Source organism: Volvox carteri (assembly GCF_000143455.1).
Source record: "Volvox carteri f. nagariensis unplaced genomic scaffold VOLCAscaffold_65, whole genome shotgun sequence".
NCBI classification, from domain to species: domain Eukaryota; kingdom Viridiplantae; phylum Chlorophyta; class Chlorophyceae; order Chlamydomonadales; family Volvocaceae; genus Volvox; species Volvox carteri.
The window spans coordinates 450,103-467,923 of record NW_003307608.1 but is presented as its reverse complement, the minus strand read 5'-3'; the positions used below and the strand labels follow the sequence as shown (position 1 = coordinate 467,923).

General features: G+C 53.1%; 4 protein-coding genes across 4 annotated transcripts; 3 read left to right on the top strand and 1 right to left on the bottom strand.

The window, feature by feature from the left end:
* Positions 1–748: 748 nt before the first annotated feature.
* dpe1 (cytosolic 4-alpha-glucanotransferase) lies at positions 749–11,657 on the top strand (the record flags this gene model as incomplete). Its single annotated transcript, XM_002956803.1, has 23 exons — positions 749–758; positions 1,136–1,257; positions 1,343–1,591; positions 1,680–1,793; positions 2,197–2,280; positions 2,427–2,622; positions 3,020–3,123; positions 3,400–3,485; positions 3,973–4,092; positions 4,316–4,493; positions 4,730–4,813; positions 5,091–5,210; positions 5,657–5,800; positions 6,209–6,359; positions 6,611–6,778; positions 7,422–7,611; positions 8,111–8,281; positions 9,078–9,204; positions 9,415–9,548; positions 9,861–10,109; positions 10,442–10,574; positions 10,732–10,757; positions 11,530–11,657. 23 exons carry the CDS (start codon positions 749–751, stop codon positions 11,555–11,557), a joined length of 2,988 nt encoding a protein of 995 aa, XP_002956849.1. The 3' UTR covers positions 11,558–11,657.
* A 968-nt stretch (positions 11,658–12,625) lies between these two features.
* On the top strand, positions 12,626–14,555 carry VOLCADRAFT_97855 (uncharacterized protein; the record flags this gene model as incomplete). Its single annotated transcript, XM_002956802.1, has 4 exons — positions 12,626–12,675; positions 13,101–13,238; positions 14,022–14,055; positions 14,370–14,555. 4 exons carry the CDS (start codon positions 12,626–12,628, stop codon positions 14,553–14,555), a joined length of 408 nt encoding a protein of 135 aa, XP_002956848.1.
* A 498-nt stretch (positions 14,556–15,053) lies between these two features.
* Positions 15,054–15,443, bottom strand: hstH2A-4 (histone H2A; the record flags this gene model as incomplete). The annotated part of the gene is made up of 1 exon (XM_002956753.1): positions 15,054–15,443. The coding sequence occupies one exon, from the start codon at positions 15,441–15,443 to the stop codon at positions 15,054–15,056; it is 390 nt and encodes a 129-aa protein (XP_002956799.1).
* A 260-nt stretch (positions 15,444–15,703) lies between these two features.
* On the top strand, positions 15,704–16,272 carry hstH2B-4 (histone H2B). Its single transcript, XM_002956801.1, has one exon. It carries the CDS (start codon positions 15,742–15,744, stop codon positions 16,207–16,209), a length of 468 nt encoding a protein of 155 aa, XP_002956847.1. The 5' UTR covers positions 15,704–15,741; the 3' UTR covers positions 16,210–16,272.
* Positions 16,273–17,821: the final 1,549 nt, after the last annotated feature.

The window sequence follows — 17,821 nt, the reverse complement described above, 5'->3', positions numbered from 1 at the left end:
TTCGATCATCAACAGAGCATGTTGGAGGCCATGCAATGGGAACCCGCACGTCTGGCGAGGATGTTGGAACGTATGTGGGCTCACCGAAACTCAATTACCCCCTTTGGACGCTGAAGGCGTTGAAGTATTGCCCTTGGGCCTTCGGCTCGTATGGGTAGTTTTACAGGTATCGGGTCACGCACACCCAACCATGTAACACACACACACACACATCCATTCTCACGTGGGCGGCATCGTCGCACCGTATCTCACTGCATCCCCTCCCTAGACGATTTTCACTAAGAGCTCCTAGGTGTGTGTGTTTTACCTCGCACTTCAGGCAAAGCTAGTAATAAAGGATACTAACGACCAAAGGGAACGATAGAGTTGCGGTTGGACCACATGCCAGACGTTCAGGTTCCCACTTCATGTGCTCGAAGCGTGGGAAATCCATATATTTCTGATTACACCGTACACCGGACAGTCCAGCAAGACGTGCTTCTCATCTTCGATATGGCTACCAGTACCGCAGCAGGGGCATACCCGCTCCCCCTTAGGTACATAACGCCGTCCCTTGCGCTCTTTTGGCCGCCAACGCCCAGGGGTGCGATCGAGGTGACTATAACCCTTCACTTCACACCATACTGTTTAAGGTAGAAGTGGCACGGGCCGCTCCGACAAGCGTTAAGGATGACATCTTGAACAAAGAAAATGCAATGCTTAGGCAAAGCTTAGGCAAGCGGCCAGCCTGGCCCATTATACATATTGCATGGTCATAGGTGAGTAAGGGATTTGTAAACCCACAAACTACGTCTGCTTTATTTAGAGGGGTAGTGATTCTCGACATGGGATGTCTGGAAACTCAGCACGCTGCATCTGTATCAAGCCTTCGTTGAAGCTTCATGGCTGAATTACCACAGATCGTCAAGCTGGGGTGAAGTAGAAGCAAAGCATAACATGGTTTTTCCAACAGAAATTGGCCAAGAATGATACCATTGCCGCATGCACCAAGCTGAGCGCCCTACCTCATCTGAGATTTACTAGATTGTTGCCACAGGTCAATTAATCTAGGCCGTCAAACAATATCTGGTAAACAGACGCCGTACACGGTACGGCGGTGTATGGTTCTGCGTTTCGCGCCGTCTCGTCCTATCAGATTGTCTGAATTGGAAGTCGAAGGAGCCTACGGTGACATGTCTTCCGCCCGAGAACCCTTGGAAGCTGCTTGAGCTTCGCCGGAAACTCATTAACGCCTGCCAACCAAACCTCTTACAGGAGGTAGAATGCACGTAAACGGCTTACACCGTTTCCTTTTTATCTAGTGTGGTGTATTGAACCTTAAGTCTTGCTTTTCTAACGACAGCTTTCGGACGAGATGGCTAGTGGAGCAAGGGAGCCGTGGCAGCAAGCCTCCGTTACGCTGCATTTTTCTGTATCGTATCCTACGCAATGGGGTCAGTCCATTCTGTTATCGGGATCGGGGGCGCTGCTTGGTAGCCTACAGTGGTCCCAAGCTCGTCAGATGTCGTGCCATCACGAAAAAGACGTGTTGGTGTGGGAGGCGACTATCCTACTGCCGTGGAAACCGTATTATACCTACAAGTACGCCTTGGTGAGGCTCTCAGGCCGGCCCTTCTTGTTTCGCTGCTTTAGAGTGCGCTTTTTCAACGCCCCTAACGGTGGACTAACCCGCGGCGCAGGCGCGTCAAAAGGACGATGAGGTAGCACCAGGGGCTAACGTTCACGGAAACTGGGTAATCGAGAAGGAGGATGCGGCCGGCGAGCGCACCGTCTGGCTTCCAGAGGGCTTGCAGGTAATTATCGCTACATTGAACCGCTGGCTCGGTGCTGTTAGCAGCTGACGGCATGGAAACGGATCCTAACTAGAAGGCCACGCCTTAACTTTTCGTTGCTGTCCTTTTCCCTTCCTTTTTCTTCGCTGTTGCGAACATCAACGAAAAATGGACCATCAATCAGACATCACCGCAGTAACCTTGTCCGTCGCAGGGGACCGAGGTACCGATCTTCGGTATCCATTCCTTCCTTATCGACCTTGTCCTTAAAATAAATGGAAGACCGGCTCTGCCGCATGACTATACCAAGATTGCGGCTCCTACCCCTGTATTGGCAATGTAACATCAAATGATGTGCCCCCTTTCCCGCTCCCCACCTTTTCAACCTTTCCCCGCTCCTCTCCTACCCAACCATATGCTCCAGGGTGGGGACCTGGTGGAGGTTTGCGATACCTGGGTGGATAAGGCCCATCCAGCAGCCCTCATGGCGAGTGCCGCATTTACAAAGGTAAGGATGGGGATTTGGGGCTGGTGGGGGTTTTGTAGAATGGGGGGTTAGTACATACACACACACAGTCCGCGGTTTCTAGCGGCGCCTAGGTCTCCCCTGGTCACTCCTCCCCTCTTCCCCCCCTCGAAACCCGCCCCCCCAAGGTTTTGTTCGCTCATAAGCCCCAGATCCGTAACGGCCACATGACCTCCCTGGCCTTGGTCGCTCCCGCACCGGGCGAGACGGTTTTGCGGTTGGCGGTTGCGGATTTTCAGTTGGACGCGGCGGAGGTTCTGTTGGTGACGGGTGGAATTTCCCAATTAGGCAACTGGCAACCGGACCAGATGCTGAGGCTGACGGGTACGACAGAGACGTGTATGCGTGTGTTGGGGGAGGGAGAATGGGGGAGGGGAAAGAATGGGGCCCGGGATCCAGAACCTGAATGGCGGTACTGCAACCGCCATGTACTGCAACCGCCTTTCTTGTTCGCTCCCCCACACACACCACCCCAATCCTACCCCCGCAACACTCAACCGGCTGACCACAAGTGCTTACCTGGCCTGTCTGTTAGCCACTGCCGTACATTGCCGTATTCCCGATTGCAAGATGATGATCTTTACTAAGCAAGTGCATGCCGTATTCCCGCAAACTCCACCCGCCCCACTCATGTCCCGTTTGGGACAGCAAACACCCCTAAGCCGCCTAACCTTGGCTTGCCTAAACTGACACACATCCGTCTTCATTGTACGGCACGCAGAAACACACACGCCCTTCTGGGAGGCGGAGCTCCGGGTGCCGTACAGCTGCTTCCCCTTCACGTACAAGTACGCCATTCAGACGGCGGACGGCCTTGTGCTGGAGGTATGTCTGTCTGTCTGTATGCATGCATGTGAGGTAGGGGTTATAGCTTCACCCGCGTGTTCACTCGCGTTTTGCATACATCTAATTATTCACCCTTGCCACCACAACGGATCACTGTCGTACCGCCTGTCGTATCTATAACCCTTAGATCCATTCCAACGGTCCCGCCCTGCTTATGGGGTTTTTGCGCACAAGTCTGCTGTGTGTTCGTGTCACGTTCGATTCGTGTCTGTGTTTTCGCCCGTGATTCCCCCCCCCCGCCTCCTCTCCACCGAGGTGGGTGAGCCCCGACTGGCCAGTCTGCCCTCCTCAGCTTCCGTGGGGGCGCCCACCGTCATGGTACGACACGACGGTTATTTCAGGTAGGGGTTTCGGAGCGACGAATATTGGAATATGGCGGGAAAGTCCGTGTTCATATGTATGCGTATGCGTCTGTCTGTCAGTAAGGGTTTTTTCTGTCTGCCTGCCTATTTGTATCTGTTTGCGTCTCCACATCTTTATCCCAACTTTACTATTTTACTGTCTGGCTCAAACAGCCCGCTTACATCATTGCTCCAACGCATTCCAATTATTCAAAACATTTTCAAAAGTCATTTATGCTTTAATTTTGAGAACCTGACTTTTGTAGCAGTGGGTTAGTGAATGTTTTTTTGTTTGCGCGTACATGTCGCTCGGCGGCGCAAAGTACAAGTTGAACGATCCGAAATTTTAAAAAAATCTGATTTTTTTAAAAGAATTTATCAGCATAACAAAATAAATTGAAAATTTCCCAACAAAATGACCTCCCCGGTACACTGTCTCCCCCCCCCTTGCCCCCGGCCCGCCCGCCGCAAACTCCGGACTCTCCAGACGAGACAGGCACTGGCGAGGTGCCGGAGTTGCCGTACCAGTTTTCAGTCTCCGTACAAATGAAAGTGTCGGTGTGGGGGAGTTTTTGGATCTCATACCCCTGGTGGATCTTGCGGATAAGTGAGTGGTAGATTGGGGGGGAGGGGGAGGGGGAGGAGTTGAACGGAGACGTGAGGAGACGCTTAGGGTTTCACACCGCACATACATACATACGTACATACATTCATACATACATACATGCCGCCGTACATCTTCACTGGATCTCATGTTCACAGGGCCCCACCACAACCACCACTGACTCCCCCACTGACCTTCCCCCATCGACCCCCCACCCCAACCCAAGATGCGGGCTGCGCATGATCCAAGTACTGCCGGTGAACGACACGTGTGTGTACGGCACCTGGTGGGATTCGTACCCGTACTCTACACTGTCCGTACACGCGCTGCATCCTCAGTACTTGGCGTTACGAGAGCTGTTGGCGGAGGAGGGGCAACAACTGCCACATGATTTGGCGGCTGAGGTGCGCATGTACGGCACGTACGGCACGTACGGCATGTGAGGTAGTGGCGTTGGAAACTTGTGGCATTGGTGCTTTGGCATTGGTGCGCCAACTGCAAAGCAGTTGGCAGGTTTTTCGGTTTTTTGTTTTTTCTTATGGTATATGATGTGATTTTCCGACCCGACCTTACTCGGCCCGTTCCGATGTGTACGTTCGATTGCCTTTTCCCCCACCTTTTCCCCCCTCCCAACTTTCAGCTTCATAAGGCCCGTCGGGATTTGGACGGGCCCGAGGTTGACTACGAGGCCACTCTCGCCTTCAAGAACGCGTTCGTGAAAAAGGTGTGTACGACTATTTTTATGTATGTGTGTATGTATGTACGTATAGGTGCATATATGTAGGTAGGTAGGTGTATGTATGTAGGTAGGTGAGTGGGTGAACGAGAAAACGTAAAAAAATGAAATAAATAAAATATTATCAACCGACGCAGCGCCCAAAAACTTCATATCGCTGTTTCCCGGACATTTCGGACATTTCCTGATTAAGCTAGCTAGCTAGGTCTCCGCCGCTTCTGCGCGCATTGTACTTGTCCTGGTCTGTTGGTGTGATGTACGGCAGGTGTACGACCGGTACGGCAAGGGAACGCTCCAGTCCTCTGGCTTTCAAACGTGGTTTGCGGCCAATTCGTATTGGTTGCGACCCTACGCGGCATTTTGCTTTTTGAGGGATATTTTCCAGGTGAGTGAGTGCGGTGGGAGTGTGTGTGTGTGTGTATGTATGTGTGTGTGTAAGTGCGTGGAGGGGGGAGGAGGGCGCGGGAGACGTTTTTCCCGTTGGGCGGAGGGGGGAAAGAGGTTGCCTGAGGGCTGGAAAGACAGGCAGGGGGGTATCGGCGGGTTTTGTGTTTAGGGGGTGTTCGGGGGGGCTGCGGGGGGTTCCAGGTACCTGGGGAGGGCGGGGGGGCGAACAGCCTTTCGTTGGTTAAGTCGGTAAAGTTGGTTGGGGGAGTTATATTGTATTCAAAAATGCACAAAGAACCAACCGCCGACGGCCGATGTCACGGACATTTTCAAACTCAAAACCAAACCCCCCTCTCCCTATTTTTTGAATTTCCCTCCTTGTACTGCCCTCCCCACCCCCGCACACACACACACACGCGCTTTGTCGTACGATCCCTAATTCAGACATCGGAGCATTGGCGCTGGGGTTGCATGTCTGCGGGTACGGAAGAGGTGGTTGAGCGGCTCACTCGGCCCGGGGGGGAGTTCTACGGCAGGATTCTGATGACGTACTATGTGCAGTACCATTTGCACAGACAGCTGCTGCGGGTACGGAGCGGGCGAGGCGGGCTGAGTGGGAAGGGGGGGGGGGTAGGAGGGGGCCGCTTATCCTGCACTTTGGTGTGGGTTTTAGGGGTATGTATTAGGGTATGTATTAGGGTATGTATTAGGGTATGTATGTGTGTATACAAGTATACGCGCATGTGTGTTGCATGGTCACGTTTTTCTCCTCACCCTCCCCTCCCCCCTCCCGAGGTCGCCGCCTTCAAGAACGCCTTTCGGTCAGTTCTACGTTTGATACTCTCTTGCCCTGGCAGCAGCAGCTTCACTCGTTCGTGGTTCGTCTTTCCCTCCCCCCTCTCCTCCCACACACACTTTTATCGCATGAAAACCTCCACCCTACCCCCTACCCCTACCCTTATCCCCCCCCCTACCCCCCCCCGGGCACGCACACAGGCATCCGAGTATGCCGCCTCTCGCCGTGTCGTACTTAAGGGCGACCTGCCCATCGGTGTCGATAAGCGCTCTGTGGACTGCTGGACGTTCCCGCGCCTGTTCAGGATGGACAAGAGTACGGGAGCCCCTCCGGACGCGTTCTCGCCCACGGGTACGAGGAGGGGGAATGCGTGTGTGCTTTGTTGAGGTGTGTTTTGGTTTTTTGGACGACGGCAGCGAGGTGGCTGAAAAAGGGGGGAAAGGGTGTTTACCTGTCGTACTAACATCGTACTGACATCGTACTGTCGACTCTTATCCCCTAGCTGTGACAGGTTGGTCTTCCTGCTCTTGTGATAATACTAAAACCGTTAAAACCTTGAAAACCGTACAGATGCTAAAACCTTGAAAAAACCGTCTTCGCAGGTCAGAACTGGGGTTTCCCCACGTACAACTGGGAGGTCATGGCGGCGGACGGGTACGACTGGTGGAGGTCGAGGTTACGACATCTGGCGCAGTACTTTACGGCGTACCGTATAGATCACGTACTGGGTTTTTTTCGGATCTGGGAAGTACCTGGCGACTGCGTGACGGGTGGGTATGGGCAGGGGTTGAGGGGGGGAAATGTGTATGTATGTATGTTGTTACAGGGTGGTTAACTTCACCAGCGGCCCCCTTCCCGAGGCAGTCCCTGCTCTCCCCTGCTAGAGGGGCACCCTAATCCGTCACCCCATCCGACTTCAGAATGCATTCGTTGGGTTCGGCAACTCACCACCAGCATCCAACCAAATCTAGCGGATCAACGGCGCATCAACTTAGTTCCTGGTCAGCTCGCAAGTTGATATAATCACGTCCCACATCGTCCATATGATGGGGGGCCACCTCCCATTTCAACACTCCTCAAACACCCGAGGAGCCGGCAGGCAGATTTGAACCCGGGTCGGCCGGGAGCAGAAGTCAGGCCTTAACCTCTGCCAGCCGCCTGCATGTGTATGTATGCATGTATGTATGACTTCGATTACACCGGGGGCCGAAGCCGAAACACAGCGCAAGGGTCGGGAGCACACAGCACAAGTCGGTTAGTCTTGTGTGCTCCCGACCCCGACTCAGGCTCTGCTAATACACTTCGGCGGTCATACCATTTGGGTACGGTACGGTTAGTGCCCCTGGCCAGCATAAGGCCCGGATCGATATATAACAGACACACACATACGCACATATATACGTACACACGCAGGTCTGCTGGGTTATTTCCGCCCCTCCCGCCCTTTGACGCGTTCCGAGCTCGAGCAACGGGGGGTGTGGGACATTGACCGCCTCACTCGGCCGTACATCACCGAGGCACTTGTACGGCAGTTGTTTGGGGCGGAGAGGGCGGAGGTGGTGTCGGCGACGTATATGTTAGAGGACGGGAAAGGCAAATACAGGTGAATGGGGGGGGGAGGGGGAGGGGTTTGGGGGGGAACTGCCGTGTGTGTTGTGTTTTATGTGTATATGTTAAATGTGCGCGTTTGTGTGTGTGGAGGGGGGGGGAAGAGAGTGTTGAGGGTGAGAAGCTTGGTGCATTACGTACTGGGACGGCAGTGTGAGATGGCAGGCAGATAAGGGGCGTCTGTGTGTGGGGTGTGTGTGTGTGAGGGGATGTCTGTGTGTGTGTGTGTGCGTGTGCGTGTGCGTGTGCTGTTTATCCTAAAACCCTAGGCAATGACACCAAAAAAAGGGGGGATATGCGGTGTTGTGCATATGTTGTGTATGGACACACGTACAACAACTCCCCTCCCTCTCCCCCCTTCAACCCCCCGCTCACCTCCCACCTCACCCCCCACCTCACCCCCCACCTCACCCCCCACCTCACCCCCCACCTCACCCCCCACCATACCCTCCACACCAGCCCCCACGCCACCCCTCGCCAACCCCCCTGCCCAGGCTCCGTCCCGCCTACTCGAGTGAGGCCGCCATTGCCGCCATTCCCTTGCGAGAGGACTCGCCCGACTGGTTGGTTAGGGAGGTGGAGGAGACGCGGGCGGGACTGATCAAACTGAGACAGAATGTCGTACTGCTGCCGGATCCAGAGGATCCAGATGCCTTCCACCCCAGGTACGTCCGGGGGCATTGCTGGGTTTGGGCGTTCCTGTTTGGGTTGGATTCAACTGGCTGGCTTTTGCATACGTGTTTTTTCCATGCAATTGACTTCCTTCTTTTCCCCCTGCTCCAACCCCCGGGTACACACACCCCGCCAGCATCGTACTGAGATGCCGCCCAAAGCTGGACTCATCCTCACACCCTCGCATGTATAAAAACGTACACGTCATTGCATGCATACATTTCAAATACATACATACATACATACATACATACATACATACATACATACATACATACATACATACATACATACATACATACATACATACATACATACATACATACATACATACATACATACATACATACATACATGCATTTTAAGTACATACACGTAAAACTCTTAAACTCTAAAAACGTGAAAACAGGTTCAACCTGATGACCACCAGCAGTTTTGCGGCCCTACCCGCCCCGTGTCGTGCCGTACTACGACACATGCACGACGACTACTACTTCCGGTGGGTGCTGGGGGGGAGTTGTGGGGTAGAGCTGTGTATGTGCTTGCTTCATGGTGCGTCGGTATGTGTCTGTATGTTCTCGTACCTATCGATGTATGTCTGCCTGTCGGGGCCTTCTTAGGTATGTGTGTATGCCTGTGCGTCAGTATGTTTGCGCATCTGGTGGGGGAGGGAAGTCGGGTTTTTGCCCTGGGGTTCGCCATTCGTCCCCTCCCTGAACCCGCGGTCTCCGGCCCTCCGAACACATACACATACACACGTAACATTCATACATACATACACACGCACAGGCGCCAGGAGGATGTGTGGAGATCCAGTGCGCTGTCCAAGCTGCCCGCCCTGCAAGCCGCCAGTGACATGCTCGTGTGCGGGGAGGATCTGGGTTTCGTGCCGGCGTGCGTACCGCCTGTCATGAAGGTGCGTTGGCGGCAGAACAATATTCATGTGTGTGAACGTGTATGTGGGGGTGAAGGGGGGGCGAGGTGGGGGGGGGAAAGATATGGGGGAGTAGATATAGATACTGCCAAATCAAGGAGAGGGTACGACGGGCCAGCAATTTTTAAACCCCTTTTGAAACCCTTGAAGAACTCTGCAAAACCCTAAAAAACCCTAAAACCTACACCACAGGAATTGGGCCTTATCGGTCTCCGTATTCAGCGGATGGCCACGGAGCCGGGCAAGGAGTTCAATAACCCGGGCACGTACACGTACCTGACCGTGGCGTCACCCTCTTGTCATGACGTCACACCGCTGCGGGCCTGGTGGGTTTTATTAAGGGGTTTAGGGTTTTGTTGGGGGTGGGGAGAGGGGGGAAGGGGGAAATTGGGGGGAAATTCGGGGGGAGTGGGGGGGAAGAGGGGGGAAGGTGAGTCGGATGTGTTTTTCCACTGCCCCGTATTTACGTGCTTGCGTGTCAGGTAGTCTGAAAATATGGTTGGTTTATCTGTGCAGCACCATATGCAGCTGGAGGTCCTTTTCAGCATAATTACTAACCGTAGGCTTTTCCGTACTTAGTAAGTGATTACGTAATTTTGATTTGCGGACGTGTGTGCCGTGGTACGGCAACCATGCAGGTACGAATCGGATCCTGATCGCGCGGAGCGCTTCTATTATCACCAACTCGGCGGCTGTGGCCCGCCGCCGCCGGTCTGCACGCCGGATGTCGTACGTGCCGTACTTCAGCAGCACATCAACTGCGGCTCCATGCTGGCCGTGTTTCCTATACAGGATCTAACGGCTTTATCGCTGCAGTACACCACTCGCCCGGCGAGTGCGGAAGTTATCAACGACCCAACCGTCTCGAAGCATTATTGGCGGTTCAGGTACGCGTGTCGGTTTGCACTGCTGCAAAACACACCGTCCCCTTCTCCAATCCCCCCTTACCCTTTCTCCCCCTTTTCCCCACCTTTTTGTGTCATTTCTTCGCATGTTGCATACGTGTTTTTCATTCGTACATGTGTCGTACACCAGAATAATTATTCCGCCATCATAGGGACTCCGTACTGAAGTTATTTCAGAACTACAACACTTTCTATATATAAACCATCCTCCGAAACCAACCTCTAAAGTTAAAAAATCCAAAAATCGAAGTCGGGCACGCTCCGAAACCATTTTTTGAAGCCACGTGCTTTCCTCTCCGAAACCACTTTTTCAGGATCCATGTTACCTTGGAGACGCTCCTGGCAGACAGCGACTGGCTGTCCACAATCGCCGAGATGCTCGTACTGGGGGAGCGGGCGCCGCCGTCAGCACTGCTCGTGGCGGCACCGCCGCCGCCGCCGCCGCCGGTGCTGCCGTACTTTGAGGACGGTCCCGTAGCGGCACTGGCGGCAGCTGGAGTGCCTAACGGTTTGGGGTCGTCAACCGTCGCGGCCGCTGTGGCGGCGGCGACGGCGGCGGCGCAACCGCTTCAACCGCCCAACCACCTTCCGTACCTTGATGCAGACGGGAATCGGTACTAGGATGACCAGGTCCGTTGAGGTAGGTTGGAGAGTACGGGTTGCCGTACTGGGGATATGGGTTTGCCGTACTGCTGCTTGGAGTAGCTTTGTTGTGGGGAGGGGAAAGGGGGAAGAGCGGCGTCGGCGGTGTTGGCGCCTTGTCTCAAGACTACGTGTGCGGCGAGTTTTTTTTTTGTGTTCATGTGTGTGTTTGTGGGGCCGCGTGTGCCCGAACCCCTTTTCCGGGGGTTGGTCAATCAGGCGTTGTGATGACGTACGGCAGCACCGGGTGGCGCAGTACGTGGCTTTGGAGGGAAATTGGACGATGCTACGTGGAGATCGTACACAAGACACGGGAAGTGTACGACACAACGGAATGCAGGGTTGGGATTCCGCTATGGGGAATTCGTTATGCAGGCCAACTCGGCGAAAGCGGATACTTGAAAAGTAGGTGAAAGATTTTTTTTCCGGCTCGACGTCATTCGAACCGCTCGCTTGGGAGTTCGTAGTTAAGAGGTAGGTCGTTGGTCGCGACAACGGTGGATCTCCTTCATTGTTTGCGTTCCTTGAAGGTTTTCTCGGGAAGTTTTGGTTGTGTGTTTGTATGTTTGTATGTTTGGGTGGGTGGGGGAGCGATGACGGGAGGGGGGGAGGAGAGCACTGGGGGGTTGTGGTACGGGGGGGCTTTGTCGGATGCCTCACATCACCGAGCGTGTGTGTATTTCCTGCCGCGTCAAGGCCCCAAGCCGGCGGATGTTCCACCCCGGCATGTTTCTCATTGTGTCATGACTAACGGATGCAGGCCAATATGTACGACAATCATGCTGTAAAGCACGGCAATAGAATGCCGTACGGCTGCGTAATGTCGAGAGCTAGCTTGTGCATGTCTGTGAGGTTCGCAACAAGGGGCGGGGGCGGGATGTGTGTGTGGGGGGGTGGGGGTTTGGGGGTTGGGTGGGTGGGAAGGGAATGGTAATTTCGTATTTGTGGAGTTCCTGTTGATTTGATCTCTGGGGGGAATATTAACGACTTTTCAACGAATAAAGCATTTCTGCATGTTTTAGTTGCTCAGTGATACGCTTCGTTGTTCTGCATTTTCTGTACAATGGTACGGACCGTACGGCAAACGATACGGCTTGTACGAGGGCGTGCCAAAGTATCATAGCCAGGATGCAACAGGGAGAGGGAAGTCACACTTTTAACCCTTTTCCTTATCTTGCCTCAACCATCAATATGCTAATGGGGGTAGGTGCGGAGACATACATATACACATACACACACACACGCGGGGCTGGGTGGGCTATTACCAGGTGCCAGAAAAGGGAGGGTTGGCTGGGGCCGGACACGCAAAACACATACACACATACATCACGCGACGCGCACTCCTCGCTTTGTGTATGTATGTACATTTAACGAAACAGTGAGTTCTTTTGGCGAATATGTTTTTCTCTTTGAATGGCGCATATGAAAATGTTTGTTATGGAATTTTTGGTTTGCCCACCTCTCAGGTGGTGGTGGTGGTGGTGGTGCATATCCCGCCTGTATTATGTCCAATTCTGGGTGGCCCGGCACGGTTGGGACTTCGACATGTACATCAGTATGTTTGTAAATGTTGTTTGTGAGTGATAGCATCATTTCCGCGTTAGCAGTTTGTGTGTGCATGAAAGCGGAAATGTTGGGTGGTGAGGGGGGAAATGAAATGAGCATCGGAAGTTTTGAATAATTAGTTGTCTTTGTTTCAGGACATTGCCGCTGCTGCTCCGATCAGCTCACCGGCGAGCCGCGATCTTCCAACTAATTCTCTCCCGCCCGCGGTTGCCTGTGTCGGAGTCGAAGTTAAATGTTTGTCGGAGTTTAACTTCACTCAAGTTTAGCTGTCACTCAAAAAATAGATAATTATGAAAAAGTTATGCATCATCGATGGTGAGTCGCCTGAAGTAGCAGCAAGGTACGGAAAGGACGGGAAACGCATAAAAAAGGAATGTGGGTTTCGGAACGGTTTGGTATCTTGGAACAAACAATGGGATGTACGGGCTTGGGGTTTGTGTGCTAGAGCTTCCGTACAGCATTAGTAAGGTTTCCTGACCACCACGTGGCGCTATCTGGCGAGGTCGGGGGAGTGAAAAGAGAGCAAAGAGCTCCTCCATGATATTTTAGAGCTCATGTACTGCCAAGTAGGTAAGGTGCATTGCTAAGACGAGATTTTTGAGAACAAAGCTGAAGACTGAGGACGAAAATAAAGCCTGAGGACGAACATACTGTGGTGTAATTTAGGGACCTTACAGCAGATTTCAAATTTGCATTCGATCAGGCCTCGATCAGGTCATCGGGCCTTCCCCAGGTGTGGCCGGTGCCGTCGGTGCCGCCACATAGGGCCTTTCCCAAGCTACAGAACCGTACAGGAGAACCTTATGATAGGACCGTACGGTTTGCTCGACATCTTCAGCGCAGCACGATACCTACCGTTCCTCCTGCCGACCTAAGCGAGAAACGAGAAAGCATATTGGTGAGGTGCGAATGCCTGGGGGAGTGATGGAAATTTGATGAACACCGTGTGCAGCCGTGTGCTTCCGAGAATTCTAGTGTATGGTACCTAAACCATGTCCTGCTGTTCAAGCCGTTTGTGTTGTTCCTTAGTACGGAACCTCAAGCAGTGGGGTTTGTACGCGCTCCTAGTGCGTTATAATTAAAGTGATATCGCGCGAAATGCTGGCAGACGCTTAGACCTACATTAATTTTAACCAACAACTGTCATCGTCACGTCTCTTTGGCTGTATTAGACAACTTGTTACGATCACGAAGAGATTTCGTTCTATTACTTGTAAGATCTCTAAAAAGCGTGAGCAAAGTTGCGCCTTGGCGCTGAGTGCAAAACCTGTTTTTGTTTGCCAACTCTGGGAACTGGCTAAAACGCACAACACTGTAGTGATATTGGATTGCAGAACAGTGGATGAACTATTTCTGAAAGCTGCTGCGTCTGGTGGACTGCGTATGTGAGATGTCATTGGCCGGATACTTCCGGACATGGGGCTGGAGTCTAGGAAGGTACGATTGATCTGTTAATCTATTGTGCGTTGGCACGTTAGGTCGTTGTTTCGATGCGCAGCATGGAACCGTTGGCATGCCCTTTTCCGCACATTTAGACTAGGAAAGGTTGTCTCAGGCCACCAGCTTATGCCGCATGCTGTTGGTTAGGATTTACGTTTTGTACTGAAAGCAAGAAGTGTTTTTTTGACATGCTCCCTTCTTTGCCCGGTCCCCCAACCCCGTGCTTGTACCTGACATTCCCTCCAGCACCATTGGCAACGGCCTGGCAGGAGCGTTTAAGGTTGGGTCTTGCGGAAGTTTGCGGATGGTTGGGACTGGAGTTCACAATTGTTCGAGTGCGGGGGAGGGGTACAGGGAGGAACTAGGCAGTGAAATGGTTTGCTGGGGTCGATTTACGTTCCCAACCTAACAGCACTTCTGCTTTGTCAATCGGAGCGCTGGCATTTTTTGCACTGCTGCCTGCCAGCCCTTCTTTCCATACCCAGTATTTAGAGGTGACATGGGGGGCCCTGCTTTCCCTACCCATTTTCACTTCCTCCCGCCGCCAAAACTGCCAATCCCTAACACCGCAATACTCCATCGTGCAATCAACAGGAGAGTTTGCGGGGTGCGCAACGTGTGGCGGTGGTTTTGGAGCCGGGGCCCCTTGGGAGCCATTTGGGTCGCTGGGAGGCGGTCCGAATGGCTGCGGCGGAAAAGGAGGTGCAGGAGGCGGTTGAGCGATTCTTTCGCCCCCGGTCAACAGAAAAAAATGACAGCGAGGATCCCTCGCCATCGTAAATCTTCCAGCGAACGGTCAAAACCCTCCGTTGTGGTCTAGTATTAACCTGCTTAAGTTCTACAGGGTTTGCTTCAAAGCGGCGAAGGCATCCAGAATCTCGGACCTGAACTTAAGGGGCGATGTGTATGACAGGCCGTTTATGTGCCTATTTCCAGAAATAGCTATGAGGAGGATTTTAGATGAATGCGCAATTAAAGGTTTAGTATTGACTTCGGTAATGAATGTCAACAATTCAGGATTTTTACGTTTGTTAAGCAATTCCCTGTTTCTGTTCTGACATGGTTGGTGTGTCTCAGAAGCTTGTCGGAGCAGTGTTTACAAATTTAATGCATACCATTAAGCTTACGGCCTATGCCCTGTCTGTTTTTCGTTTAACGGGTACAGTGAATGTTTGGGAGATGGGACCAAGTTGTAAATTGGTGGTGTTGAGAAACACCGGATGTTTTGTTGCCGTGTCCAGTCGGAGAATACTCCGCAACCCCTTGGTCGCTTCAGCTTTAGGCAGCCTCCTCGCCCTTGCCGCCCTTGGACTTCTTGGGCAGCAGCACGGCGTGAATGTTGGGAAGCACACCGCCGGACGCAATGGTCACGTCGCCCAGCAGCTTGCCCAACTCCTCGTCGTTGCGGATGGCGAGCTGGATGTGGCGCGGGACGATGCGGTTCTTCTTGTTGTCGCGAGCCGCGTTGCCAGCCAGCTCCAGAACCTCAGCAGTCAGGTACTCCAGCACAGCGGCCAGGTAGACGGGGGCGCCAGCACCGATGCGCTCGGCATACTTGCCCTTCTTCAGGTAACGAGCAATGCGGCCCACAGGGAACTGCAGACCAGCCTTGGAGCTGCGGCTGACGGCCTTCTTGCCAGCGGTCTTGCCCTTGCCACGACCAGCCATTGTAACAGTAAGTTTCCTTGTAAGCGAAGTACGAACAAAGATTGATAAGTTTCAGGTTAGCAGCAGACAGTTAATCTTAATCTTACTGCTCGAGCAAACATTTTAGAAGGAAGAAGTTTTACGGCAATGGCCGAGCTACCGTTAGTCCGAGCAGCTCACTGGGCCAACCGCTAACGACGGGTCGGATCACCGGGCTCGGGCTGACCCTAACATTTAATGCTCCAGACTACTTGGTAATGGAATCACACAATATCATTCATCTCACACTTTCTGATTTCTAATAGTCTGATAATTACAAATGGCCCCAAAGACCAAGGAGGAGAAGCCCGCATCGGAGGCTGTCGAGCCCAAGGCCGAGGCTAAGCCCAAGGCTGAGAAGGCTCCCAAGAAGAAGGAGAAGAAGGCGCCGGCTAAGAAGTCCGCTAAGGAGCCCGCTGCCGGCGATGCCGCTGAGGGGGACAAGAAGAAGAAGAAGGCCAAGGTCGCCAAGAGCGAGACCTACAAGCTTTACATCTACAAGGTGTTGAAGCAGGTGCACCCCGATACCGGCATCAGCTCAAAGGCCATGTCGATTATGAACAGCTTCATCAACGACATCTTTGAGAAGGTTGCCACCGAGGCCTCCAAGCTGAGCCGCTACAACAAGAAGCCCACCGTGACGTCGCGCGAAATCCAGACTGCCGTGCGCCTGGTTCTGCCGGGCGAGCTGGCCAAGCACGCCGTGTCCGAGGGCACCAAGGCTGTCACCAAGTTCACGTCGGCCTAATCGGATCCTCCCTTTGCTCTACCTCCGAACCTATAAAAAAATCTCGGTGTTTTTCAACACCACCATGATCGTTGTGACTTCCATGTGCGCTGCAAACCTGAGCATCAGTGCTGGCGAACCAAGTGTCTATGGGTTGAGCAACTGTTCCGACACAGCCCCCTTCAGAGAGTCCCTCCCCGTTTCTGCGTGAGTATGCTGTCCAAGGGCAGGACAGAACCGCTTTGGGACGTTCAGGGGATGCGACATCTCGTCATCGAATCCTTTTTCTTCGCATGCACCGTGTTTGTTTTGTGTGTGTGTAAAACTGTTCATACAACAAGTAGGCGCAAGGGCAATATCTATACGCACGTGATTGTTTTGTGTTCCGCAGCCACATATGTCTTAACCAATATCCCGGCACTGTCTAGATGTGGCCCTCCTTTCGCCCTCTCTGTGCCTTCTCCCTTCTCCCCTCTCCACTCCTTCCCTTTGCTCTCCACCCAGACTGGCTGAGTGGCTCTTGGGTGTGGAGGAGCACTGCCGGGCAGCTCACGAGTTGGAACTGGCCGGAGCGCAATACACAGCAGCACCAGGAGGCAACCAGCTCCCGTAACAATCTGCCAAGCTGTACCAAGTAGTCACATACCGCCTCCTGCCTCTCTCCAAAGGACAAGACGCAGAGACCGGCCGTTTTGGAGTTGGGTCAGCTGCGCGGTCACCGTATCCCACGACACAGCTGAGACACGTATAGAGTTACCACGGAACGCTGCATTACGGGATTTTGCATCGTTAATCAACAAACATTTGCTGAGTTGTCGATTGCACTGCCGGTTGCTTCCCATCTGATGGGTACTCCTCTGGCAAGACAGTCAGACGCGTATGGTCCCAGCCGCTCATCAAACGCTCTCTTAGTGCCGTTATCATCGCTCCTTCGGGTAGAGGTCTACTCAACAACCAGTCAACACGCTCCTTTACCCCCACGACTTCTTGCGGTATTCCGCTCCAAAGGTCTACTCAACAACCAGTCAACACGCTCCTTGTTGTTGTTGTTGTTACATGGTCGTGGGTGCGTTCCCCGTACCTGCAAACCACCCCAATACGAGCCGAGGGCTCAAGGGCTGCCAAATCGCCTATAAGCACCATCCTACCTCGCACTTCCAACGAAACAAGTGATGAAGGATACTAACGACCAAAGGGAACGATAGAGTTGCGGTGGGACCATATGCGTCCCAGCATCCTTGCCAGGCGTTCAGGTTCCCACTTCATAGCGTCCTTCATATGTTCGAAGCGTGGAAAGCCCATATCAGATCTGATTTCGTCGTAAACCGGACAGTCCAGCAAAATGTGTTTCTCATCCTCGATGTGGCTATCAGTGCCGCGGCAAGGGCATACTCGCTCCTCCCTAGGTATATAACGCAGTCCCTTACGCGCTCTGTTAGCCGCCAGTGCCCAACAGCAAAGCCTAAACTGCATAAGCATGCGATTCGCCGAACGTGGGATAAACATTGTGATGTGCGGGAGCACCTCCTTCCTGCCCGCTTGCTCGGCCGCCAGCCCCATCCAATGCTTATACTTCGCCATGTGGATTCCTGGTTGCTTGCCGTCTGACGGATACACGTCAGGCTGGACATCT